At 43.1% G+C, this 26,003-nt stretch overlaps 3 protein-coding genes across 3 annotated transcripts in view; all 3 read left to right on the top strand.

The window, feature by feature from the left end:
- The first annotated feature begins 9,889 nt into the window (after positions 1 to 9,889).
- Positions 9,890 to 18,984, top strand: LOC119178857 (uncharacterized). Its single transcript, XM_037430071.2, has 7 exons — positions 9,890 to 10,121; positions 10,306 to 10,365; positions 10,520 to 10,783; positions 12,547 to 12,619; positions 14,906 to 15,091; positions 16,587 to 16,634; positions 18,103 to 18,984. The coding sequence occupies exons 1-7, from the start codon at positions 10,032 to 10,034 to the stop codon at positions 18,360 to 18,362; spliced, it is 981 nt and encodes a 326-aa protein (XP_037285968.2). The 5' UTR covers positions 9,890 to 10,031; the 3' UTR covers positions 18,363 to 18,984.
- Positions 18,985 to 23,534: 4,550 nt separating this feature from the next.
- LOC119178841 (putative Nudix hydrolase NudL) lies at positions 23,535 to 24,742 on the top strand. The gene has a single exon (XM_037430070.2). The coding sequence runs from the start codon at positions 23,896 to 23,898 to the stop codon at positions 24,673 to 24,675; it is 780 nt and encodes a 259-aa protein (XP_037285967.2). The 5' UTR covers positions 23,535 to 23,895; the 3' UTR covers positions 24,676 to 24,742.
- A 643-nt stretch (positions 24,743 to 25,385) lies between these two features.
- LOC119178825 (uncharacterized) overlaps positions 25,386 to 26,003 on the top strand; it is a 47,547-nt gene continuing 46,929 nt past the window's right edge. Inside the window, exon 1 of the mRNA XM_037430069.2 lies at positions 25,386 to 25,680. The gene's annotated coding sequence lies outside the window, so the exon portion shown is untranslated. The remainder of the gene's footprint in view (positions 25,681 to 26,003) is intronic.

The following is a 26,003-nucleotide window of genomic DNA, read 5'->3' as shown; positions in this document are numbered from 1 at the left end:
CCCGGTGATACTGGATTTCTAACCGTGCAACAGCTACGCAAGGCTTCTCCGAGAGAGCTGCTTTTACGTGCAGTGAATGGTGGTCCAGGCAGTCGCGCAATTTCTCCATTTATTTCTGCGAATTTCTTGCTAATATGAGTGTTTGACTGGTGAAGGACACCAGTTTGAATAGCCTTTCCTACCAGAACATGGGCACTGGGGTCGCATTCCACGGTGATATTTTTTTTTTTGTTTAGTACCACTTTTGGGTGCCGTAATTGTGTTCTTAACAAGATGTGTTTGCAGGTACACTGCATTTGACTACTTTCAGTGGGTTTATTTATTTTGAATAGGCAAGAAAAGGTACCACACATATAGGCTGCACGCGTGTTTCAGTCTGGACTGCAGTTATCACTTACACACGCATGAGATCCATGTGCGTATTAATACCCTTACATAGAAGGTGAAACAACCACTGAAGCCGAAGATGGTGTTACCTCAGATGATTCGATGATATTTATTCTTTGAGTCACAGAGAAATGAGTTGAAAAAACTTAGTTGTCTAGGTTTTACATCCTAAAACCATGATATAACTGTCAGAGACGCCACGGTGGTAGGCTCCATAAGTATCAACCAACTGGGGAATTTAACATGCGCCTACATATAAAGAAATGAGCCTGTAGGATTTTTCTTTTATTGAAATATAGCTGCCACATTGAACATTCAATTCCACGATTACCAGGTCAGCAGCCGGGCACTATGACCACTAGACTGCTGTAGCAGGTGTGTTTAAATAGCTTGTACTATATACTAGTCTTCATGTACTTGCAATGTTGTCACCAGATGCCCCCAACAAATTGTCTGTACTCCAAAGGAATCAATGGAATGTCTCATTTGATTCCCTTAACTCCATTACTGCGTATGAACAGCAGGTTAAAAACTTGCAAGTAGTGCACAAACGGTGTATGTAAGTGGAATAGTAGAGGTCCCACAACCTTTTAAGCTGCAAGAAACACCTGTAGCCCCTCCAGACATACTTGGCCAGCTGACTTCCTAGTTTAAAACTGCGGCTCCCTTGTTTGCCAAGGTGGTGTAGCAGTTACGATGCTCAGCTGCTGACCCAAAAAATTGCGGGTTCGATTCCTGCTGTGGCAATCAAATTTTGGTTTAGGCAATATGCTATACTGTGCGGTGTTGGTGCACAATAAAGAACACTGCATGGCTGAACTTTCCGAAGCCGACCACTGCGGTGCCTTTCACAATCGTACCATGTTTTGGGATGTAAAACCCGAGATATTATTATTGCAGCAGCTCCCTTTGAAAGCCTGCGCGAGCTGAAAGGCCATGCCTCTCGTGCCAAAGCATTGTTTAAGGGGCACGAACACATTCGCAGCTGTCTTTTGTCATAGTGCCCGGCTGCTGACCTGGTAATCGTGGAATTGAATGTTCAATGTTGTCACCAGATGCCCCCAACAAATTGTCTGTACTCCAAAGGAATCAATGGAATGTCTCATTTGATTCCCTTAACTCCATTACTGCGTATGAACAGCAGGTTAAAAACTTGCAAGTAGTGCACAAACGGTGTATGTAAGTGGAATAGTAGAGGTCCCACAACCTTTTAAGCTGCAAGAAACACCTGTAGCCCCTCCAGACATACTTGGCCAGCTGACTTCCTAGTTTAAAACTGCGGCTCCCTTGTTTGCCAAGGTGGTGTAGCAGTTACGATGCTCAGCTGCTGACCCAAAAAATTGCGGGTTCGATTCCTGCTGTGGCAATCAAATTTTGGTTTAGGCAATATGCTATACTGTGCGGTGTTGGTGCACAATAAAGAACACTGCATGGCTGAACTTTCCGAAGCCGACCACTGCGGTGCCTTTCACAATCGTACCATGTTTTGGGATGTAAAACCCGAGATATTATTATTGCAGCAGCTCCCTTTGAAAGCCTGCGCGAGCTGAAAGGCCATGCCTCTCGTGCCAAAGCATTGTTTAAGGGGCACGAACACATTCGCAGCTGTCTTTTGGGTATTGCATAACCTGTACACGAGATTGTCCTTTCTTCAATACAGACTGCTGAGCTCCGCAGTTATTTGTGGAAAGCAGCCTATATATTTTGCCCTCTCTTGGATACTATGACTAAATGCTCAGAGACATTAAAATTCTGGTTTATGTCTACAGAATAAAAGCTGAATTTATCGAGCTTGAAATAATGTCTGGGCAGCACAACAGCACGAAGACAGAGGAGACCAATGAATGGATAAAGCATGTGTTGTACTCCCTAATGAACTGCTTATTGAAGCAGAAACATTATGTGTGATAGTTGTAATCAGTGTGGCAAAAAAATAAATAGTGCACACTATACAGAGAAAGGCTGACTACAAAGAAAGTGAGAACAGAGCACGTTTGAGAATATAAATGTAAACCCAAATCAAAAATGACATTGTGAACCCGAATTGATGTAGCCATCTTTCAATAATTTTGTCAAATTTTGCATGCACAACCATAAACTGTGCGCGAAATTCCTTGCAAAGAAACTTAGTTCCATTTTCTCAACTAGGCCTAAAATTAATGGCGTATTTGGTTGGCTGTACTGGTCCCCTGGCTCGATGTCGCCAGATGCCAAGGCAGCTCGCAATTAGAGCACGAGAGGCAGCGTACCGAATGCGTTGGCAATATCAGAGCAGCGCGGAAAGATGCCGGGTAAACATTCCTGTGCCGCATCGAAAAATAACACTGATCAGTTCAGTGGACATCTCTGAAATAGCTGGACGCAGCGACAGAATTTCGAGCTCAGCACATAAATATGGTGATCGTCATCATCCGAGCTACTATATTCAAAACAAATCACGTGTCTGTCTGCGAGCTGCAGTAATGGCAGCATAGACCTTTGCTCCGCCATTGCTAGCCGCCGCTTCTTTCATAACATGGTGTATTTATGGCTTCGTAGGTGTGAACTCGCCACACACATGCTGAGAAATGCCACTAACAACGCACGGGCATGAATCATTATGCACCCGGCGATGTCCCTTTCCGAAATGCACGCTCGCACTGTTGGCTTTGTTCACCTGGTTCACCTGCCGGCAGCCACCTGGTTTGCCGGCTTGTGTCATGTGATTCGTTCTTCTGGTCAGGTCACGCCACGCTCTCGCTTCGAAGTCAGAGCAGTTGGGAGCACTCCGAGTCGGAGGCTGACGCTCTGAAAGAACCAACCGAAGGTGGTCCAAGCGCTCGAGTTCTACCCATCGAATGGTCAGTCACTTTGCAAAGCACTTCAGAGCACTCGTAAATGTCCAACCGAATACGCCGTAAGTGTTCACTTTATGGTTGCCCATCGAAGATTTTTGTGCATAAATATGTATCCTGGTTAATCTATAACCATATTTTTTTTCTGAGGTTGTTATTCACTTATCTAGCAGAGCAATTTTGGGAAGGCACTTTCCAACATGATTGTTCAGAGTAGTAAACTGCACTGTCTGTCACTCGACTTTGTCTTTGTTCTTGTGCTTCCAGTTATAGTTTAAAAAGCTGACGTACAAATTTGCAAGTATAGCATCCAAACTTGGTACTAAACAAAATTTACAGCATGCCACCACTACCCGAAATGTGATCAAAAACGAACCTGGCTGTCGCGTCAGTGTCACCTACTATAGAACAGAATGTTGAGGGAGGGTCTTTTGACGGAATTGTGACATGCTGTTTATGCTGTAAGAACTGGCCTGTAATTCTTTTCTGTGCATTTGTCACCAAAGGGTGAAGTCGACCTCTATTAATAGAATTTAGGACATGCTGAATTGGTTTGTGTGGCACAAAGATTAGTTTAAAGAATACTAATCTTGCATAAAATCTAACATCCAGTATCTTTACTTAAATTTTCTTGTTGTTTCCTTTGTGAACATTTGTAAAATTAAATAGGTGCATCGTATCAGTAGCCTTGCTGAAAAGCCTAGCACACATTTCGTTTGTGCGTCAAAAAAAAAAATTGTTAAAAGCAAAATACTGCTTGCATAACTTGATTATGAATGGAAGTTGTCGACTTCATGTCTTTGCTATCGCTTACTCCTCGTTTTCCCGCCTGTGTTGTGGTATTGTAAAAATATATGCTCAGCAAGTAGCATGTCTCTTCGTCAGCGTTCACGAACATTTTTTGTGCCAACATTGCTTGGAACTTCCCACAGTTTAATGAGTGGTGGCTCTGCTGGCAGGGTTGCCAGATTTGGCTACTTTTTTAGTCCAGTAGTGGCAGAAAAGAATTCCTCAGTTGCTTGGCTATTCTCTCTTTAGCCTAGATTTTAGCAAAATTGCGAGTATGCTGTGATGCTGCAGCTGCTAGCTTTTGAAAATTTCTGTACCAAACAAGGCGGCCAAGGTGCTTTTCCAGAACAGAAAATTGAATTTGACACTTTTCACACAAGACAAAGTAACTTTGGGTATGTCCTTGGATTCGTGACAAAAACTCGGACGAAACTGTTACATGCAGCCTCATTTTGTAGACCACCTACATTGCTGGACACGACTTAAGAATGTAATTGCACCTGAGCAGGACAGTCGAAAGGACTCTGCGTCCCGGGCACCACGCAATCATTGATATTAAGAATGGACATCCGACAAACTGCTTGTATCATTGCTTAACATTATGTAAAGACGGCGACTCGAGAATAAAGTATAGTGGCTCCACTTCGTCATTGCATAAAAAAATATTGTGAAAATTACTACAGTTTATGCTGCAAACCCTGCAACTGAGATTTTAAGCGAGCACATCTATGCCTTACTTACTTTCATTGCCACGTCATGGCTGTTACTTCTAGTCCTTTTGAAAACAGTCCTGCGCTTTTGTCTGTTCTTTTAGTCGTCACGCGAAATGCATTGAGTTGTTTTTGCAACAGCATACGAAACTGTGTATTCCTCCACTAGATGGTAACTAACATAAGCAGTTTGTGCTTGAATTTTAGGGATTCTGATTGTGAAAGATTTAAGCTGCATTTACATTTTAGCCTAAAGGCTCCTGCATTTAGTCACTTGAAAATTCGCAGTTTTTTTCTTTTTTGCATAGCTATCCTTGACTACTTTAGCAGCCTTTGACAAAAGATGGCTTCTTTTCTGGCTAGCTTTTCTAAATTTTTTACAATTTTTTGTCTTTTCGACCTGGCAACCCTGTCTCTTGGACTGTATACATAGTAACTGTTCTACACATGTATGAAACCACTGTGCCTGAAACATTTTTTTTTTCACTTGCTGGCACTCGTGATTTTTTTGTGTACTTCATACAGAATCGGTGCATTTCCCCTGACGAGCAGAACTTGTAAATTAGCTTCCACTTATCCACCCCATGGCAACTTAATTTGATGCTTAACGTATGAAATGATTTACAATTTCATGTATTTTTCTAGAAAAAAATGTACAAGAATATTCTGGGATCTTATGCTCAACTTGACAACTCAAGTTTGAACAAGGTTTGAAAAGCAATTACATGATGTTTTCAGTGAAATCCATGTCAATGTCCTAGGCGTCGCATGACACAATGCCCCCCCCCCCCCCTTTTTTTTTTTTGTATATAAATTGCGAGAAATCTAACCCTACTCTTAAGGGTGCACAGTCAAAATTTGGAAAAAAAAAAAATCAATTCTTTGCCATTTCGAAAGGTTGACTTTTTGTGCATATTTTCCACATTTGTGATTTTCTTAAACAGTATTTTTGTGCGTGAACAGCAGTTTTTTTAAAGCAAGTAGTGAGTGGACACGCATACTGGGGATAGCCTCTCATATGCGCTCTGTGCTCATTGTCCATTAAAAAAAAATACTTGATGTACAAAAGCCAAAACACCTGTCTAAATTCAGCTGTGTATTTGAGATTATCAGGTAACTTCTAAGTCAGTCCGAAAGTCCGAAAATTGTCTGCACTTTTGCACTCGCACTTGGCCTTCGGAGTGCATTGGTTCGAACCTTTTCAGGTTCTAGCTTTGTTACAGCATCTGTTTGTCGTGCTTGTCGATAAGTTGAGACGCTGAGTGTAAGGAAGGTCTTCAGCAAGTGTAAATCTCTCGGGAACCAATAGAGTTTTTTAGTAAATTCGAATTGATGCGGGTGACGTACAGAGGCAGTGAACGCTGAACCAGCAAGCTCTATGTTAGTGAACTTCTCAGCATTTTTGGCTTCCTTCAATGCAAATCGAAAGCAAGGTGCAACTGGGTACACCCTAAAAGACATGAGTATTATTTGTGATGCGATTAGACTGAGTAGCACGTGCAAACTGCTTGGTGCAAGTGTTGAGGTAATGGGAATTGTGTAGCAAAATCTTTGCCTGTTTGTTTAGGTGCAGAGGCTTAAGGTTTGCGACATTCTACATTCTTTCATTTATTGATGGCAATATTGTGTGAGCCTGAATTATGAAATAGTCACGATTGAAACCTGGCCAAACTACAGTCAATTTGCTGGAAAACATTCACCACAGTCGACAATACATTGCGGATAGAGCTTCATGACAGCTCACAAAAGAAGCACGGCAAGCGATACGAGAGGCTCCAAAGTGAAAAGCTGACTTTTGCAACGATTACCAAGCTTGTAGCTACTAAATAACATTGTTGAACGGTGTTTGCAACAAAGTATGTTCACTTTTCTGCTGTTTTCCAAGTTTAAACTGGATTATCCCAAAACCAATTTTTTATTACTTAGGTACCATTATTTTCTATGTATTCAAAGATAACCAGTTGATTATTTTTTCCTGTATTCTGCATAAATGCACAGAACATCTGAAGCAGAATTGAAATTATGCACTTCACAGGTGGATCACAAGAAAAATTGAATAAATTGAAGCCAAGTGTAATGTCTCAAAAGGTGTTCTGCTAAAAGATGGACATGAATGTTGTATTTACATGGTGAACACCGCCATGCCCTCAGCATAGCATTCACTAGTTTCAGTTTTTTTTTTTTCTGATTTAGAGGCACAGAAGAACTTGTGTGAGCACAATTTGTGAATGCGACAAATGACTAACTTACCCTGGGTTGTTGTGCTCATTCAGAAAATGGTGTTTCTGTTTACATAAGCTCTTCGATTTGCCTCTGTAGCCTTGCAACTGATGATTACTGCTTTGGCTGCTGCTGGAGTTCGCTACCAAAGCTGTCGCTCGAAAGTGTTCTGAAATTGCAAATGAACTACTAGTAGACATTTCCACTGTGCCAGTACTGACATTCAGCCTGTTTTTAGTATACAATATGTACGCTGTTGTATTATATACTCGCGTTGAAGTTAGCTTGCCGGCTACGTATTCTAAGGTGAACAACCGAGAGAAAACTGTACGCATGAATTTTGTATGAAAGGGGGTGTCCAATGCTGGCATCTATGTACATTATTCAGTGTGAGAAAAATGGAACGGTTTCAAAGGGGTGGCATTCATGTGACCTTCTGTATGAACCATGGGTCAACTGTTGTGCCTATCTCTGGCCTTTTTGAATCTGCAAGCCAGGTTTTGGACATGTCTTGCGTGCAGCATTTCCCTTGGGGAATGTTGCGGATCGATAGCCCAAGGGTGATGAAAGAGATTCAAAATTTGGACAGTGCGGCTTCTTGACAGCCATGTTTGACCGCAGGCCTGAACTCGTCATAGTGATAAGCGATGGAGGAGACAAACGCAGGAGGCTTGCGTAAGCAGCTGCCATAATGTATCGCATAAATGTGCTGTGCACTAAAGATGTTGTATGCTGCGTTCTGAGCAGTGGTCAGTGACTGTGTAAGAATGCAGTGGCATTTGCCTCTGAAATGAGAACATGTATCTTTGCACCAGAGACTGCTCACCATGTCTAATCTACCTTGCACTTGCTTCATATCTGTACCCCTTCTGAAAGAATTTTTTTGTATTTGGGTTGTGGTTAAAGGGACACTAAAGGGCAAAACTATTTTTCACGCATTAGTGAAGTACAATTTTCCTGAAAACACCATTCTTACTGCGACACGGCACTTGACAAGCGAGAAAACGCGTGAAAAGAAAATGCTGGTGGAGACACCACCTTGCGAGACCTGCACCAAACGCCGTGTCGTAGAAGGTTTTGACAGCGTCTGCTGGGTCTTATGTAGTTTCCAATCGGTAAGAGTAAAGTACATTGTCATCTGTGGGTGCCATAGACCTAACATACGTAGTTTAAGACAATTTCATCAAGCCAATGTCGCAAAAATGCAAGAAATACATTTTGAAACTTGTTATGTCATGCGTGGAAATTTCCTGACAAAGGTCTAAAATGAAATTTCAATCTTTAATTTCTCTGCTAATTACAAACTCAAGACATTGAAACTCATGGCGCTAGAGTTCTCAAAGCGCAGTTTACCAATCTAGGCCAAGTCACTGTTGCTCTTTAGTGTCACTTTGTCACCCATGTCTTCAGGTGAAGGGATGAACCGAACAATTGAAAATTTTGTTGTGTGTGCTACTGCTGCTGTGTGCTCCGGCACAACAACAAAGGAACTGTGGAGAGAGAACAATTTTCAAAATGGGAAGTTGGGACAGTTTCTCCTTTAATTTCTTCTTGGAACTATACCTATCTGCACTATGCGTTGTGTTCCCCCTGAACACGCAGATCTTCATTGTGCATGTTTGTGCTGCATGATGACAGTTTGGTTGTTTCACATAAACTGCTGAAGCATCCACTCGCACTGCTGATACAATAGAAGTAATTACCAATAACCTAAACTTTGAAGTCTTTCTTTCAGGAAATCTGTTTTCTACAAATGTTTTAAAGCATACGTTCATCACATAGCAGTCTTCTTTTTCCCCCGTTTAGTATGCTGATGTCTGCTTTTTGCAGTAATTAATGCTGTGGTAAAAAGAAAGCCAACATGTGCTGTGAACTACTAAAGCGACCTTCATATGATTGAATAGTTGGTTTGTTTTCTGCATGTCTTTGGAAGTGTACTCTGAAACAATCAGTGACAATTCCTGTAGAAGAAAAGTTACAGTTCATGAGAGAGAAGGCGGTAATTGACACACACAGAGTCGCTAGTTAGGGGAGCTCATTGTTTGTGTGCTGAACAACTGAAGTTCTTGTGGCTCACATCTTTGTACTAATAATTTCCGATTGGCAGAGATCCAATGTGTATACAAACAAAGCAGCAGAACCACGATGTGAAAACCCTACGCAAGACAGATTGGTGTTGTCCTTAAGAGTTCGTGAAGAAATGCTTTAGTTGCACCTAATTCTGATACGCCTAGATATGATTCCCATACTATTACCAATTCCACATGCTTCTTCGTGCCTGCAAATGGGAAGCTGAGGTCACCGAAAGAAAAAAAAATGTCCCATTGCTAACATTGTGGAATTGAATTGGCATGGTGTTGCATATCTAATCGGCTTGCCTGATGTTATGTATCATTTCAGTTATATTATTACTGAGCATTTTTGTCCTTATGTTTTCTTCACAATGCTGTATGTCTCAAAGGCCATGCAGTTAAAACTTGGCGATCTATGCTATGTCAGTTGTGGTATTTTGTTTCTGATGGACATTAACATGGGGCCACTCGATTCTTGGCCAATCCCCCACAGTGGGTATGCGCCACTAACAATAGGAGAACAACAACAACAACAACAACATATCAGGGGCATTTCCTGTGCCTTGTGATATTTTGTTGTGTTTAATTATCTAAGTCATACTGCTTGAAAGGAATTATGCTTGTGGCTATCCTGGAACACCCATCAAAAGACAAGTATTGTGAAGATTTATTTAACGTGTAACACTATGTTATCGCGTCATTCTATGCATTGCCATAATTTCGGTCGCAGGGCTGGTTTCACAGCAACGGCCAGCAGTTCTCGCATGCTGTAAAAAATAAACGTATGTACCAACGCTACGTGTACGTTCTCTTTTTCTATTTTTCCAATCTCGGCGGTCTATGAAACGGCCGCTCGTGGCAGCACGGTCGTTTTCGGTTGCGTGGAAGGCGCCGGCGATGCGTTGTATCTAACGTGTCGGCTCGGTCGTCAAAATTTACGAAAAAGTCTGGGAGGCACCTCCGGTCGGCCCGTTCCGTCAATCACGGCGTATCGTTTTTAAATTGCCGTCCTCCCAAATATGTCTAAGGTCTCTCTGAAAAGCAGGCTAGACGGCAATAGCCTCGACTTGAGCCTGAACGAGCTTGCCGAACCACCGGTGAAAGATCTCGTAAGTCTTTAACCTTACTCGGAGATTTTGAAAATTTTCAATCGCAGAGAAGACATCTCCGCTTGCATCTGCGCTGTTTGGTGTAACTGATCGTCTGTCTGTTTTGTGTTAACCGCAAAGCGCTCGCTCTACCGTCCGAGTACCGTGTCGATTTAAGTTATAATCGTATTGTTTTCATCCTCAGGCGGAACTACCGAAAGCCGTGAAGCTTGACTTATCGTGCAACAAGATCGCCGTGCTTCCCGTAAGTAGGAATTTATTTGGTAACGTTACCCTTGCCGGCAGATGACACGGTTCAATGACATTTGCCCCCCCCCCCCTCCCCCTACCTCCCGGCGAGCTACGTTAGAGTGCGTAGCTTTTAGCGCGCCGTTCACTTGTTTCTTCTTTTAACGCAGGATGCGTTCTGCGGTTTGACACATCTGAAGGAACTGGACCTGAGCAAAAACCAGCTGCGAGAACTGCCGACCAACTTCGGCCGCCTCAGCGCCCTGCAGAAGCTGGACCTTTACGGCAACAACTTGACCACGCTGCCGCTTAGCATGTGCCGCATGAAGGCTCTGCGCTGGCTCGACTTGAAGGGAAACCCGCTCGAACCTCGCCTCAAGGCGGTCGCCGGAGACTGTCTCGACGAAAAGCAGTGCCAGCAGTGCGCCAAAAAGGTAAAACCACTGCCATCGATTGCGCGGCGCACATGGCATTGCACCGCCACGCCCACATTGTTTTGATGCGTCACGCCCACCTGGTGTTCGCACATGGCCGCCGCATCATCGCCTTTAGTGCGCGCACATGTGCACCAGTGTTGCTAACACTGTAAAAGTTGCCCTAACGACTTTGTTATTACGCTTAATTCTACACTATGCCGAAAACCCGCCGCGGTGGTCTAGTGGCTAAGGCATTCGGCTGCTGACCCACAGGTCGCAGGATCAAATCCCGGCTGCGGCGGCTGTATTTTCGATGGAGGCGAAAGTGCTGTAGGCCTGTGTGCTCAAATTTGGGCGCACGTTGAAGAGCCCAGGGTGGTCGGAATTTCCTGAGCCCTCCACTACGGCACCTTTTATGATCATATGGTGGTTTCGGGACGTTAAACCTCACATATCTCTCTACAGTATTCCGAAAAACACGGCAGCATAACAGTAATAAGGTAGATACCTCGCTGTATGACATGCACAGATGTAGTGGTGCTGAGGTCAGAAGTGACTTTGAACATCGGCCTAAACATTAGATCCAAAAAAAGAGACTACGAATTGGGAAAGACAGCAGATGTGAATAAAAAGTGTTTCATTCTATTGGAAGAGCTTTGACTCACAGTTAAGAAAACGAACTCTGAGACAAATGAGCAAGTATACAAGTTGCAGTATAGGCAATATAGTGACAAATAGTATTCAACAAAACATTTGAGAAGCAGGAAAGATGTATTGGGTTGGCACACTGGAAAGAGAACTGGCTCTGAGTGGTTACACAGAAGGGTAAAGACAAAATAAGCAAAGATATATTTTAGAACAAATCAAGGGGAAGCTCTTTGCTGTTTGAAGTGAGATCAGGTTTCCTTACACAAAGCGAGGTTCAGTAAAAAAGGCAAGTGCACATGTGTGGGGAAGTTAAGGAAATGGTGGAGCATGCATTAATTGAATGTGGACATATTCACGGGGTGCATGTTTGCATTCACCAAAGATAACTATAAAGGCCAACTCGGGCAATTTTTTTTACCGTGCCAGGGTAATGCTGAAGTAATGGCAGAGACCAAAAGACTCTGCCCTGTGCTTGTTACATATTAAATACAACAGTTCCTATTTTCTTCAAAGAAAGATTCATTCTTGGAATCTATTTAGGAATGTCAACCGCTGAGAATGCATGTCCGTGATCTATATTTTTTGCTGACCGCTGATAGGTGAAAAGGGGAAATTACCCTACATCTGATAAGAAAATTGCATTATCAACCTACTACCCTATGCTACCCGAAAATACCCTACAAGTAGGGCAATTACCCTATGGTTGGCAGTCATGATGTACATCATAAATATTCAAGGAAGTCGAACTCACGTTTTTATTAAATTTTATCTATGTAGTTCATGGACACCATGGTTAAGCATTATATGACAGACATGTTTCTTGTGTAAAGGAAATGTAGGTATATTAGTTGGGGGATATCAATTAGGTGTCTTGCGTAAATGACCTTAAATGATGTACACTAGAGCCATCCACATAAGCTTTTTAGCCAGTGTAACAAAGCATAAAACTATAGGTCTCATTGCTGGAAGTGGCAACTGTGTGGAAGCGGTGGCGTATTCCTAAAGAACTTGAGTACTAATGTAAGTGCACATCATAGAGAAAAGACCCTTTAGCAAACTTAAACTTTAAGTTAGAGATAAGTCCCATTAAACTACAATTTTAAGTCGCTGATAGTCTTCTTTTCGTCCTCAAGGTCGTGGAGTACCTTCAGGCGCAGGAATCGGAGTTGGAGCGGGAGAAACAGAAGAGGCTCAGGGCACAAAGAGGTAATCCAGAAGTGAATCTTTCATTTTCTATAAAACGAACAATCCTTGTAGCTTGTCTATGTCCTTTCTGTGCCCATAACTGCTAATTAACGTTCAGGGGAAGATGGAAGCTTAAGAAAAAGATGAGGAACTCGCAAGTGTTGCAGCCTTGAAAAAGACACGACCGCTTGTCAAAACATTACCTCGAGTGACACCCTGTGTTCACAAATTTTTCATCTCTAGCAGCTAGTTAGTTAAATACATCACCATAGCCAGAGGAGTTGCTCTATTGTTGTAGAGCTCAGCAGTTGACCCAAAAGACATGGGGTTAGATCCCCGCCTATGTGGTTGTATTCCGAAGGAGGTGCAACGCTAGAAGCCTTTGTGTACTATGCAGAAGTGCATATCGCAAAATCCCAGGTTGTAAAAAATTACCTGAAGCGTTTCACTACGACAGAGACGTTTTGGAATGTTAGGCCCAATAAACAAAGCAATCAAACTATCACATACAACTGCGTCCTGAGAATTGTAAATTTGTTGAAATTGCCCCGCCGCGGTGGTCTAGTGGCTAAGGCACTCGGCTGCTGACCCGCAGGGCGCGGGTTCGTATCCCGGCTGCGGCGGCTGCATTTCCGATGGAGGCGGAAATGTTGTAGGCCCGTGTGCTCAGATTTGGGTGCACGTTAAAGAACCCCAGGTGGTCTAAATTTCCGGAGCCCTCCACTACGGCGTCTCTCATAATCATAGAGTGGTTTTGGGACGTTAAACCCCACATATCAATCAATCAAATCAAATTTGTTGAAATTTTTGTATGATCAATGCTTCCGCAGTAGCCTTATGCGTGTTCTCTATATTGAATAATGAGTATGTATGCGTCTGAATTGACGATGTTTTTAAATCTTTCTTTGGTTGTTAGTAATTTCCTTGTGTGACTGTCTGGCATGGCAAAGTGGTCCATTCAGAAAAGCAGTGTAATCAAAGTCGAGCCATATATATAGTGTGGTGAAAGGTTGTGACACGATAGATCAACCTCAACACGATGTGAATCCTGGTATCTGGCTTGTAATAAGGGCTGATCTTTTAGGCAGTGCAGTATCAGAGTAGTTATACACATCATTCTTTACCATATAAAGTAGGTGTGTCCAAGTATTCTAAAATTTCAAATGCATCGAATAGTGCATATTCGAAATACAGAACATTTTTGTAATACTTATCAGTCAGCACTGACAGGAAATTGCCAAAGGATCAATACATTGGAACAGCAAGGGATATATTTTTTAAATTTATTATTAAGATGCATGAAGTCTAAGTGTCTATGGGACCATCGAATATATATTGATTTCTGGGTGTAGGCATTTTTGTTTGAAACACCAGTGTAACCGAAGCGAAAATTTCCTCATGCCATTGTCATTATCATCAGTGTGACAATAATGTTGATTCTTGCAACATTGTTTAACTTTCAGTCTTATGTAAATGCTGCTGACAACGTACCACCTTTAATGCTGAAGTAACTGGTGTATTTCAGCCTGCAGTTACAAATTATCTTGAAGGCTCCAGCCACTGCTGTATATTATAGCTTACCTCATTTTGCATAATTGTGCTACTGTTCATTGTCACTTAAAAGTAATCTTAATGTTTCTTCGTTTTGAAGTTAGTGAATATTTGTTTAAAACAAACTGTTATGACACTATAGGGGTGTGCTGTAAATAGCTGCTTTACTATTTAACTGTATTCGACTCATATTTGTGTTCGATTCAGTTAAAAATTCACTATCTTATTTATTTATTTGCAATATTGCCAGTCTCTACTGAGACCATAGCAGGTGGGCACTCTGTACAGATGCTATGATTGCTCATCATAGTAAAAAAACTGTAATACAGAACATAAAAGCAACATCAACCTGGCACTTTGCACATTAACAATATTTACACAACATAATAAACAAAATACATGTGCATAAAAAAATGGCAAGTTTAACAATAAAGCCGCTTACATGGCTGTTTACAGAACATACAATACAAGTAGTACTTACTGGTTTCATTACCATTGTCACTGGGTGTTCAAAAAAGCTAAAAATTGTTTTCAATTTCTAATTCAAACTGAGACAGTGACTCAGTGTTGGTGATGTGAAGCGCCAACATGTTCCATTTGCGAATAGCAACCGGAAAAAAAGAATATTTAAACACATCAGTGTTTCACTTTACCTAACCTACAGGTGTCTTGACGGGTGGGCAGGGGTGTTATAACTTGACTTTGCAGAAGTGAATGAATGCATGACAATAATGCTGGAGGTGTTAATACTTTCAGAGCAAGAGGCACTACGAAAGGCGGAAGAAGAAAAAGAAGCTGAACGCCAGAGGTTAGAGAAAAAGGCTGAGCGCGAAAAGAAGAAAGCAGAGCAGCGGCAGAAGAAAGAACAACAGTTCAAGCAGAAACAGCAGCTGCTGAAGGAGATGGAAGTGACCCAAGAGAAACTCAGGCAGACCAAGAAAGGCAAGTGCTGCATTGAAGAGTGTGCTTTATGATGCTGCTCATGGATAACAGTGCTCTGAAACACTATGAGAAAATACATTTGCTTTGAAAGCGCGAGGGAGTACTGAACTTGTGGCACTGTAATACATCATTGCAGTGCCGATTGTGTCAATACGTTCGTCATACTCTTACTAAGTCGATAACATTGTAGGAGACATTTTGATCTTTATCTGTCAACCTTGCCGAATTTCTGCTTTTAGTACCTTATGTAACAAGGTAGTTTAAAGCACCCGTCTGCTCATTAAGCCATGATAGTCCGAATAAACTGAGTATGTACTAGAAGTCGGACCACATGGCCTCTAGATTCTGTCAGCAGTGTAGAAGCAATAGAGACTTGTCATCTATTCACTGTCAATGCATTTGCTGGCACTTGAGAGTTGGTACTGCTGTCAGTCACTTAAATCATTGATATAGGTTGATTGCAACCTGCAGTGGATGCACTCTAATGGAGATAACATCTAAAAATAATTGTACGCCTAGATTTTGGTGGAAACTAAATCAAGAACCCCCAATTTCGCCAAAATTAACCTGGAGTTCCCCACTGCAGAGTGCTTTCTAATTAGGTAATGATTTTAGCTCGTAGAATCCCAGGAGTCCATCAGTTTGGTATGTCTCTATTTATTTTGTTTATACATTGAGAAAAAGTCCTTAAAGGCCTCATTAAAGGCAATGGGTAAGGAGGGCATCGCAAGAAAAAAAATTATCACACTTAGTGAATACTTAATATTGTACAGGATGAAACGAATCAAAGCACCCACATATATTTCTGTGTGAAGGCTATCTTGTTTGGACAACCAGCACCTTCGTGATTCTCAGTATTGTTTATTGCTGAACTTGTGTTGTGTACTCTCACGTTTCTTTCTTTTTCATTTCCTTCTTTCTCTTTCATTTTGGGCTGAGACCATCAACAACCTTTGCCCTTGCCAAAGGCAAGCACTTGGGGTGCCCCCAAACAGGATGCCTAGTCAGCCCTAGAATTTTTCTCAGTCTTACTTGTACTGTCATTGTCCAGGGTTATATGCAGGTTTTGGCAACACTGCGACCAAGGGCTCTTATTGTGTTATTGTCACATTCTAAGAGCTGTTTACTTCCTACCTTTGCCCCCAGAGAGCGTACTACTAAAGAAAAATGCAGGCTTTGCTGAGAAGCAGACCATCGCTTTTCTCATGTTTGCATCTATAGCAAAGCCTGTTTTCTATTTTTACTCTACCAATATTGGGAAGGGGCACTTGGGACCTCAATAAAAAAATTCAATGCATGCCTGTGGCCCTTGTCATACACATTTTCTTCAAACCACATGTGTGAAATTTAACATGCAAGCAGAGAAATTCCGACTTGTTCATTTAATGTAGCAAAACAGCCATTTGGGCTAGTTGTGTCCTTCTCTTCTCTAGTCCCTGTTATGTACTGTGCCCCACTTCTTGTATGTGCATTGACTTCCTCAACTCTGTTGCAGATGGAAAACCAAGTACAAAATTGGCACCTGGCCATAGCAAGCGTGGAGGTAAGCGTGTACCAATTTCTTTCAGGCTATTGTTTCAGCTTGACTTGATTCATCTTCAGTTAGTGTGACAGAATGACTGGCCAGGCGGTTTTTCACTTCATGATGTGAACTAAGGTGGCTGTAGCTTGTAGCATCTGGCTGCAGTTAGAACTCATCTGGCTTGTTTCCTTGCTCTGTTGTTTTCTCGTATGAATCTTGCATATGGAAGTGTGGCAGCTTAGGCTAGTTGGTATGGCATGACGATAGTTATAGCACGAGAACAATACGATGACACAGAGACAAGAAGTGTCTTTCGTGTCCTTCTTGTCTCTGTGTCGTCGTATTGTTCTCGCGCTATAACTATCGTCTTGAATATGGAAAAGAAAACTTGCAGACAACTTGTTACTTTATATTTTGTAAGACTTCCTGTTAATGTTGCAACATGTGCACTTGATGAAAATGTGCAGTATGCAAAACAAGCTGGCAGAAACAATGCTTTCTCTAAGTTAGAATGGCTGGGAACTTTGCTGTATTGTCTTGTTACATTTGGCACAGCGGTACACACTTTCATTCGCTTGAGCATCGCAAAGCTTTTGACCAGCTACTAAATACATACCTTTTTTTTTCTATCATTCATGTTCCAAATCGTCATAAAGGTCTCACAAAGTATTGTCAGGTCTCACCAAATCTTGCAAAGCCTCTTGACTTGCGAGACACACAAGATTTTCACTTTAACAGATAGGTATCACCAGATTATTTGCTGAAACCGGACACCAAAATTACTGTACAGGGGAAAACATAGTAGTAAGGAAGGTATCAGCAGGGTTCTACTGTATCAATTGACAGCCTGTGTTTGTCTTGTGCCCACGTTCCTCAACGTTTAATCTTTGCAACCAAAAATTCATCAGTGTGCGTATGTCCTTCACCCTACGAGACTTTTTACACGGTGGTGTACACCACTTGTTCTAGCTAGATGTGTCTACTAATGGCTAAACAAGAGCAAGATACCTTTTGAATGAATTGAACCTCCTCCCTAATAAACTTTTCCTCATTCAATTTCACTTTTGCAGTGCACTTTACACATTACCACTTAGCTGAAGGCACTACTATGTGCAACGAGTAGTTTGGGGTGCCACTTCTTGGGAGGCATATCAAAATATGATTTTTCTTTACTCGGAATGGACATAACCGAAAATGAATTTGCAAAATTGTTTCTACCTTAAAACTTTGTTTTATTTATGTAAAAGAGAAAATGAATAGTAACTTCAGGATGAATAAATATTTAAGTACCATGGAATTGGGATTAATTATTAGAACACACTGACATCCACAAATTATGCCGTTACTTTGTTGCAATAGAATGTCAAGTACTTTGAAATAATGTTGCTTAATGAAATTTGACGCATTTGCCGGCAGTTCTTGACAGGTGGCATCTTGAAGAAAGAGTTAAACTGTACTGAAGCCTTTTGCCATACTTCTGTCCTTTCAGGATGCTTCTCTATGCTGATGACATTGGTCTTCGCCCTTCTCCTTGTGGCGGTGTCCCTGTTCAGTGCAGTTGTGGTGCATTCCTTTTACAAGCACAAGTATCCCGTTACGTGGCCTTACGTGCAAGAGGTTGTACGCCAGCATTGGAAAACGGTGCAGATCTATTCAGTCCAAGGCTGGAACTTGGCCAGCGTTCAAGTACAGTCGTGGACCAAGGAGGTCGTCCGTGTGGTTCAGGTTGCAGTGAAGGCCAAAAAGTGACAATGTGGTTCTTTCCTTCTTCCCACTTTCGCGTTCCGTCAATACATCCACTCTTTATTTTTCCTTGTAAAAGAAAAAGCTGTCTGCTGTTGCAGCAGCCCAATGCCTAAGGCATTGCGCAGTTGTACTTGAGGTCACAGGTTGAGTCCTGGCTGCAACGGTCGCAGTTTAATGAAAGCAAAGTGCAAAAACACTTGCATATTTAAAAGTACTTCTTGCGGGGCTAGTTGGTGGAATGTAGCTCAAAAGCAAGCACTATCATATTGTGTCCATCTTAATTAGCACCCTTTTATACTTGCATACTTAGATTTATTTACATGCATGTGAAAGAACTACATACAGATAGTGAAAATCAATCCAGTGTGCCCTATAATGGTAAACCTCATTCGAATTGTGCTAATGGTTCAAGACCCCCAAATTCAATTTTATAAAAACATTTTAATGATGCTGCTAAGTGTGCATGAATATTCCAAATTTCCAATGTGACTCCGATACAGTCACTTTAAGCCAGAGTTTTGAAGTTGAAAGCCAAACTTCTGTTTGTTCTTCTCACATTTCGTTATTTTTGTTTTTATGCACACTCTGAATATACACAAATGAATTAAAATATTGAAATACTGTATATACCTGTGTAATGGCAACAGCTGTGTAATAGCTGCCCTGTGCTTGGTTAACGAATCCCCGGAAGAGTATACTTAAAAATCACCGGTGTATAATACGGACCCTCAATTTTCTTAAAAGGTTAGCAGTGTTATCAATTGTGTGGTTCAAGAATGCCAAACCCCTTTTTTCTCTTTTTTTATGGGAGCAAAGCAATGTAGCTGTTGAGTTTTCAGCGCCTCCAGGTATCAAAACATGGCCTTTGTGATTTAACAGCTGTGTCCGATGTGCTTCAGTTCACCGAAGACCCCTGACTCTATGGCTGAAGAGAGCACCCCTCATGGATGTGTGCCACTGTATTTTCAAAGTGTAGTGTTGGATTTGCTTCCAAGACTGGGGAATAGCTCCAAGTTCACGGGAATCTCAAACAAATTCGGTGGCATGGGGGCCTTGTCTGGAGCAGAGGCGAGTGAATGTGACAAGTTCGGGGGAGGACAAGGAATTACATATTTGCAACTGTGTAAAAGGGCTGAATTTCGTTTTCGATTCTTGAAGGTACAACAAGTACTGCAGATAAATGAAGGGAAGTAGCACTGAAAACACGTACAAAAGAATACTCTCTATCTTCGTGTAATGGTCGCACGTGCAATTTTCACCCGAAATCTCGAAAAAAACCAGCAGCCATTATATGAGCTAGCATATATTGTATTTCCTATTTTTGTGGACACTGCTCAATTTTTCAAGTACCAAAGTTACACAAGACATTTGGCCTTTAGAGAGAGCTGCCTGGCATAGGAATACTTGAGGTGCAGTTCTTAATTAAGGATATATTCGCTGCACACCTTGGAGATTGCACACATACGTTACTGAGCATTGATACAACTTATGCATTGGTGGTTACCTTGTGAATAGAAGTGAGGAAGCTGGCTGCTGGTGGTGGCAGGTGACAGTTTGTTTACTCTGTCACGTTAGTGCAAGAGAAAATAAAAGCCTCTACAGGCGTGTGGAAATCAACAGTTATTCCAGCAAGCTGATGCTTGGGTGGCAAAATAGGCGACTAATCTGATAGATTGCATAAGCATCACTGGAGCGCAGAAGTTTGGAGCATGGAAATAGCTAGGAAATTGAATTCAATTGCTGCAATGTGGTGGCAATGCAAGATGGTACAGGCAGCAAATGTGGATTATGAATATGGACCAGTTTTGCCAATAGAATTATATATTCTCATATATTTTCATAAACCTCTTGCTTCAAAAGTTTTCTAGTCAGAGGTACCTTTTGATACTGATATAAGGGAAAGTCAGTCCCCAGCCGATATCAGAGTCGTCATCTGAAGTGTTTGCCTTCATATACATGTGCGAGGTCCTTCATAGAGGAACAGTGACGGGAAGGGAGGCATAGCCTGACAGCATCACTCTGCAAAATAAAGACTGCTGGAAGCTCTCTTTTACAAATTGTGCAATTGATTTCGAGCAAAACATGAATTACTGCAGTCAATGCTGTATGCACAAACTTCAGCCAACTTCTTCTTAATTAAGCTGTTTTTAACGTAATGTAATCATACACATAGTCAATTTGTGATGATTTTTGTCGATCCTTGGCCCATGTTTTAGCCTAGCTGGTTGGGTGCCACATTGCTCAGCTTGAGAATGCGAGTTTGATTTCCGGCCGCACTAGCTGCATTTGATGGAAGCACACATGTACTTTGAACCCCAGGTGGTGAAAATCGTACCTCTGTGCTTTATGCCTTGGCGAGTAACACCCCAGAAATTAAAAACTGTGGTTTATTTGTCACCGCTTCAACAGATATATGTGAACTCTTTTGAGCTGCTTTCACCGATATTACAAGGTTGCAGTTGTGCACCTTACCCCCTCAATGCATCAGGTAAAGGCTGTGCCCCTCAGTTCCCAGTCTAACCGCGACTCTTAAAGCCTATTAAATTGTGAACGTGCACATTCAGATCCTAGAACTTTTTTCCATTCATGTATGGCATGCATATGATGCCTCGGTATGCTTGATGGCAGTGGCCATTAGATTAGCACGTAAGCATGGATCAAGATGACAGCATGCCAGCCGCACACTGCAGTGGCTGAACCAATGGATCAGCCCTGCGAATGAACTGGAGCCTGGCAACTCCTTCGGGCCCCCTCACTGGCTGCCTTCATAATATTTAGCAAGATGCAAGTCCTCAACATCACAAGCTTCTTCTACCTTTAAATTTTCGCACTGCTCGAAAAGAGCATGGTAAAATAAAAAAAAAGTACACAGCGTAAGCACTGGCTCACCGAAACATCCTATTGTAACGTTGTTGACAAATGATGTAAAACATTCTCGAGCCATTTTACCCTGGGAAAGTGGGTGACCAGTGAAGCAGTGCAGCACGTGCCACAGTATATTGTTCAGGGGCGCAGAAAGGAACAAATTTCATGGAAGTTGTGGAAAGCCTCTCTTGAAGGAGCACAGGCATAATTCCAGCTTTAGGTTTGAGCAGCTAGATTCGTTTTTCCCAGACTTGTCTGAATTTCCAGATGCGCTTTGCATTTCGTGCACAATCTCGAGGAGCCATTTGAGCAGCATGCATATTTTTGATGCATTCTCAATTCACATTTAAGGTTCAAGACCTCGACATTGTTACACTCTACACTTCACAACATTAGAGTGGAAGCAGAGGTGTTTGTCCAATTTGTGTGACATCTACACTTTGGTGCTTCCTGCAGGTTCTTCCTTCATTTTTACTGAAACAGTGGCGAGTGTAGTGTAGTTGGCCCGATTTCGGTGGAAAGCACGTGAGCAAACAACTTTAATTTCTGAGAAGCTAGGCAGGGGAGCCTACTAGGACGGTTCCCAACTGTCGCCTAGTCCGTCACATTTCCCTGTGGAGGGTAGAAGGATTTGTGCGACTTTGTTTGGTGTGTACTTTTGTTCTCTGTTTGCAGAGCTACTGCACCGAGAGTCTTGGGTAGCTTAGTCACATACAGCACACATGTAAAGAAAAATGAACTTTCGGCTCTCCAGAAAGAATGTGTAGCAACTTCAATGTCTAGAGTGGCGTGTTAACACTTGTGTCATTCTAATCATTCACGGGTCGGGTGGCCATCTCAACTGACCATTGTCAACTCGTGGTGAAGTCCTTTCTTCCCTCTCTCATGTGGACCTAAACGTCGCAACTTGGCAGTAGCGTTCGTCTTCCTTTTCGTTGGTTTTGAGGTCCTGTTTAATCGTTTAACACTGCGAACGAATGGTAAAAACTTTTGTGCAATAATAATTGCCTGCTTGCGTGCAACAGCAGCGGCATTGCAGGGTCAACCCCGGAACCGAAAGAGGTGCGTGTGCAGCTGCAATAACACTTTTTTTATCAGTGTTTTGTAGCTTGCCCAAATGTCTGAACTTTTTGCATGACGCAAAAAAAAAAAAAAGGGGTGGGGGGTGGGGTGGGGGGCTTGGAAGCATTAAATTCGTGTCACTTGTGTCATAATCAACGTCGATGGGCTTAATTTTCTGGTCACGTCAATTACAGCAGCGGTAATAGTTTTCTTGTTTCTCTGCGCTGTCAGTATGACTGGCATAACCTCACCGCGGTGTTGCGAAAACAACCGCGATAGTCTCAATTTCAATCGAGCCGCAGTGATCTAAAAAATGAAGCTAAAGCGAAACTGTGCCTAGCCGGGTGAATCGCGGAAAAAGTTGACCCGCGATAAACGCAGGTGGTGCGTGCCTGTCTAGCATTTGAACTCGTCTGCTGCAGGTCTCGAGTCAGTGCGCAAGAGTGCATGGTTAGGCGCCTGATCGCGTTAAAAGTTCCCGTGATCACGTTAAAGTGATGAGCCGACAACTTCCTCACAGTAGCGCGGATAAGTTTTGTCCTGCAATGTTTAAGCAGCTAGTGCAAGCTATGTCTAGGTTGTTGGTACAATTGGTCACCGTAATGAACGATAACCTTTTCCGCACGCAAGAACGGCCGAGATGCGAGAGAGACGATGGCCCTGTCGCTGGAGAAGATTCTGCCATAAGTTCAACGGACTCCAAAGAGTAAGATTAGCAGCGAGTCTGCTGGCAAGAATATTTCACGCATAACTGGCGTTTATTCGGACGTGGTACGCTATCTGCTCAATAATAATACTACATTGCCAATCACTGTGAACAGCCGTGCGCCTATCGTTTGCGACAATACTCATTTCACGAAGATTTTGTGCTTCCCATTTCCCGTTGAACAAAGCGCAGTCGCGCACAGCTTGTCATATAGTAACAGCTGCGCCTCGCATGTCTTACGGCGCCTAAAATTAAATGTGGAAAAAAAAAAATCACTGCAGTCTTTCGCGCGGTCGCTGACGTCATGTTCTTTGTAGCTGTTTAACTTTTGTTTTCCCGAGCCCGATAACTTTTAGCGTTGTTTATAAGTTGTATATTCTATAGCAATATAAAATCGAAGGTATACGCGGACTACATGGACTGCAGTCGCTACTACACTCGGAAAACAATGTCGTCTGCTACGATCTTCTACGACTCCGAGTGCGAGACTTGTCCCAAGTACGCACGTAGCCAATCCAGTTAACGTCGTGAATTTAGCGCATGATGTAATCACAGAACACCTGTAGAATTGTCTGTTGCTGCCGTGCACTATGGAGGTATTAAAATATAAGCCGTAATTTAGCATCACATTAGCAGCCGTGTAGCGTGTAAGGCGGGCGCGGAAGTGCACCAAAACAACCAACCAAGTGCACCAACTTTACCAACAGTACATGCATGCTGTGTTTACGTTTATAGCCGTATCTTAGCCAACGCGTAGTCGGATGTAGCGGAGAATCTGTGGTGATAGCATGCTTAGTTACAGCAGTGCAGCTTAGTGCCGCCCGAACCGCGATATAATAGTATGACAGCCGTGGAATAGGCGCGGTACAACAGCGTGCGGGAGCAGGATACGGTCAGGTATAGATGGCTTTTCAGAAACATAACGCGCACTTCCTTGCCTGGTCGTTGAACGGGTTGGCTAGGCTTACAAATGCGCGGAGAAGCTGCTCTACGACACTCGACGAGACGTTCTTCAGCGAAGACAGGAAGAAGGCCTGCATGGAATCTTTAGTGAAATCGTCAGAGGAACTGAGCCGCATGTTCCGTAACGTTCCCACAACGCTGTCGGCCGCCGTGCTGGTGCCGTTCTGCATCAACCGCTGCGGAGAGCCCGCCGTACTGTTGACATTAAGGTCTCGGAGCCTCTCCAGACACGCCGGACTCATTAGCTTTCCCGGAGGCATCGCCGACGATAGCGACGCGTCGGCCACGGAAACGGCACTTCGAGAAACCGAAGAAGAGCTTGGGATACCGCCCGCAAACGTCGACGTGTGGGGCCCTCTGCACCCGCTCCCATCGATGGGTTCCACAATTTTGGTCACACCCGTCGTCGGGTTTGCGAAGCCCTCGACGTCCTCGTCACTGATCTACGAGTTGTCGGCGAACGAAAACGAAGTGGAGAAAGTGTTCATGCCGACTTTACGAAGCTTGTGCGACCCACGCGCTTGGGAGTACACGTGCCTCAAGTACCCCGGTGTACCGGACCATGCGTCGCCCGTTTTTGTCCTCGAAGATGACGAAAAAATTTGGGGACTAACTGCTAGGATACTGCATCTGTGTATGAGCTGCATTCTGCCGGAATTGTACTGCAGGAATTACCCCGGGAACCTGCTTAGAGTGACTGGTAGTGGCAGCAAGCTCTAAAGGACGTTGTTGCTGAGGTGCACGGCGCGGCTTCTGTATTAATAATAATAAGTGATCTTTAGACACAGAGCGAGTCTTGGATGGCAAGGCAAAACATTGTCTGCCTGACTAAGTCCTTACCACTCATGCATTGCTCCACATCATAGAACATAAGAGGATACATAAAGTTTGTGCAATGAGTATTAAACATGTATACGCTACACGTAAATGACAGGAAAAAAAACTAACAACACATTATTGATGCACCGACGCCTGCCAAAACTTGTTCCCCACGGTCACCAGCTCTACGTATAACAAAAATGAAGCATAATTTTGACACTTGCGGACATTCGACCGATACTGCGCACATACGTAGCCACGGAGGAAGGAAAGTGTACGTAGCAGAAGCAAGAGCAAAAATGCGCGAAAGGCCAAAAGCTAAAGCAGACGCGAGAGTCGCCCCAGTTTCGCACGCAAGCGTAATATTCTTCGTTATACGTTTAAAGCGTATTCGCTTGTAATAAACTTGTATTGTGAAGCCCATAGTTTGTCTAACGCAGCGCAGCGCGTCTCTATGAATGTTGCGTTCGTTCCAGCAGCGGTTTCTGTCCACCCAAATGTGTTCCCTGGTTTTCTTAGTTTCGTTAGGCGCGTAGTGGCTCGCGCTGCCATCAACACTGTGACGAGGCCTAGTAACAGTAATGCAAGTGTAGCACTTGTATTTCGGACCGAATTTATACGCTGTGGTGAAGTGCTGCACGACTGAAATGCTCAGGTTTGACCCTCCCCCGAGCAACGCCTGACAAAGAAGCCGAGAAATGCTGACGAGATGAACTGCTGTCGGGACTTTCACGTGCTCTTCACCAGTGTACGAGTGTGTAGCGCATTCGTAGATCATAATGGCGCCAAACCGTGGCTCATCTTCGTCTGGTGAACAAACAATGTGACCGCCCTCGCCCCTGGACTGAACGCGCGTACACTTGTTTGTAGTGATCATGAACGTTAACCTCTAATCCGAAACACGGGGTAAGTGCGCGACTTGGCGTGGAACGTGGTTGTAGTGCCAGTGTCCAAATATGGGTGACGAGGGCGAGGGGTCCATTGCGCACTGGCCGTAGAAACTGTTTCGCCAACGTGTCAGCGCACGTTTCGGGTAGTTATAGCCTGCCGAAGCCTGTTCGTTTCATCGATGATGTTTATATCACGGCTTCCGCCATGTCAGCCGTATTCGTTATTGAACGATGCGATCAGGCTGGAGGAGGAGGGGAAGCGGGAATCGGCCGTCGTTGCAGCTTCGACGTTAAATCCGCGCATTTCGAGCCTCGATAGAAGCTGCTGGTAGTATTTCT

This window comes from Rhipicephalus microplus, chromosome 2, assembly GCF_043290135.1.
Source record: "Rhipicephalus microplus isolate Deutch F79 chromosome 2, USDA_Rmic, whole genome shotgun sequence".
Classification (NCBI taxonomy): Eukaryota; Metazoa; Arthropoda; class Arachnida; order Ixodida; family Ixodidae; genus Rhipicephalus; species Rhipicephalus microplus.
The sequence above is the reverse complement of the archived record's forward strand: the minus strand, read 5'-3'. Positions and strand labels throughout refer to the sequence as shown.

Excerpts from the sequence above, each read along its gene's own strand:
- LOC119178857 (XM_037430071.2), top strand. The coding sequence starts at position 10,032 with ATGTCTAAGGTCTCTCTGAAAAGCAGGCTAGACGGCAATAGCCTCGAC. Across the intron at positions 15,092-16,586 it reads ACTCAGGCAGACCAAGAAAG|ATGGAAAACCAAGTACAAAA; the intron begins GCAAGTGCTGCA and ends ACTCTGTTGCAG. Across the intron at positions 16,635-18,102 it reads TGGCCATAGCAAGCGTGGAG|GATGCTTCTCTATGCTGATG; the intron begins GTAAGCGTGTAC and ends CTGTCCTTTCAG.
- LOC119178841 (XM_037430070.2), top strand. The coding sequence starts at position 23,896 with ATGGCTTTTCAGAAACATAACGCGCACTTCCTTGCCTGGTCGTTGAAC.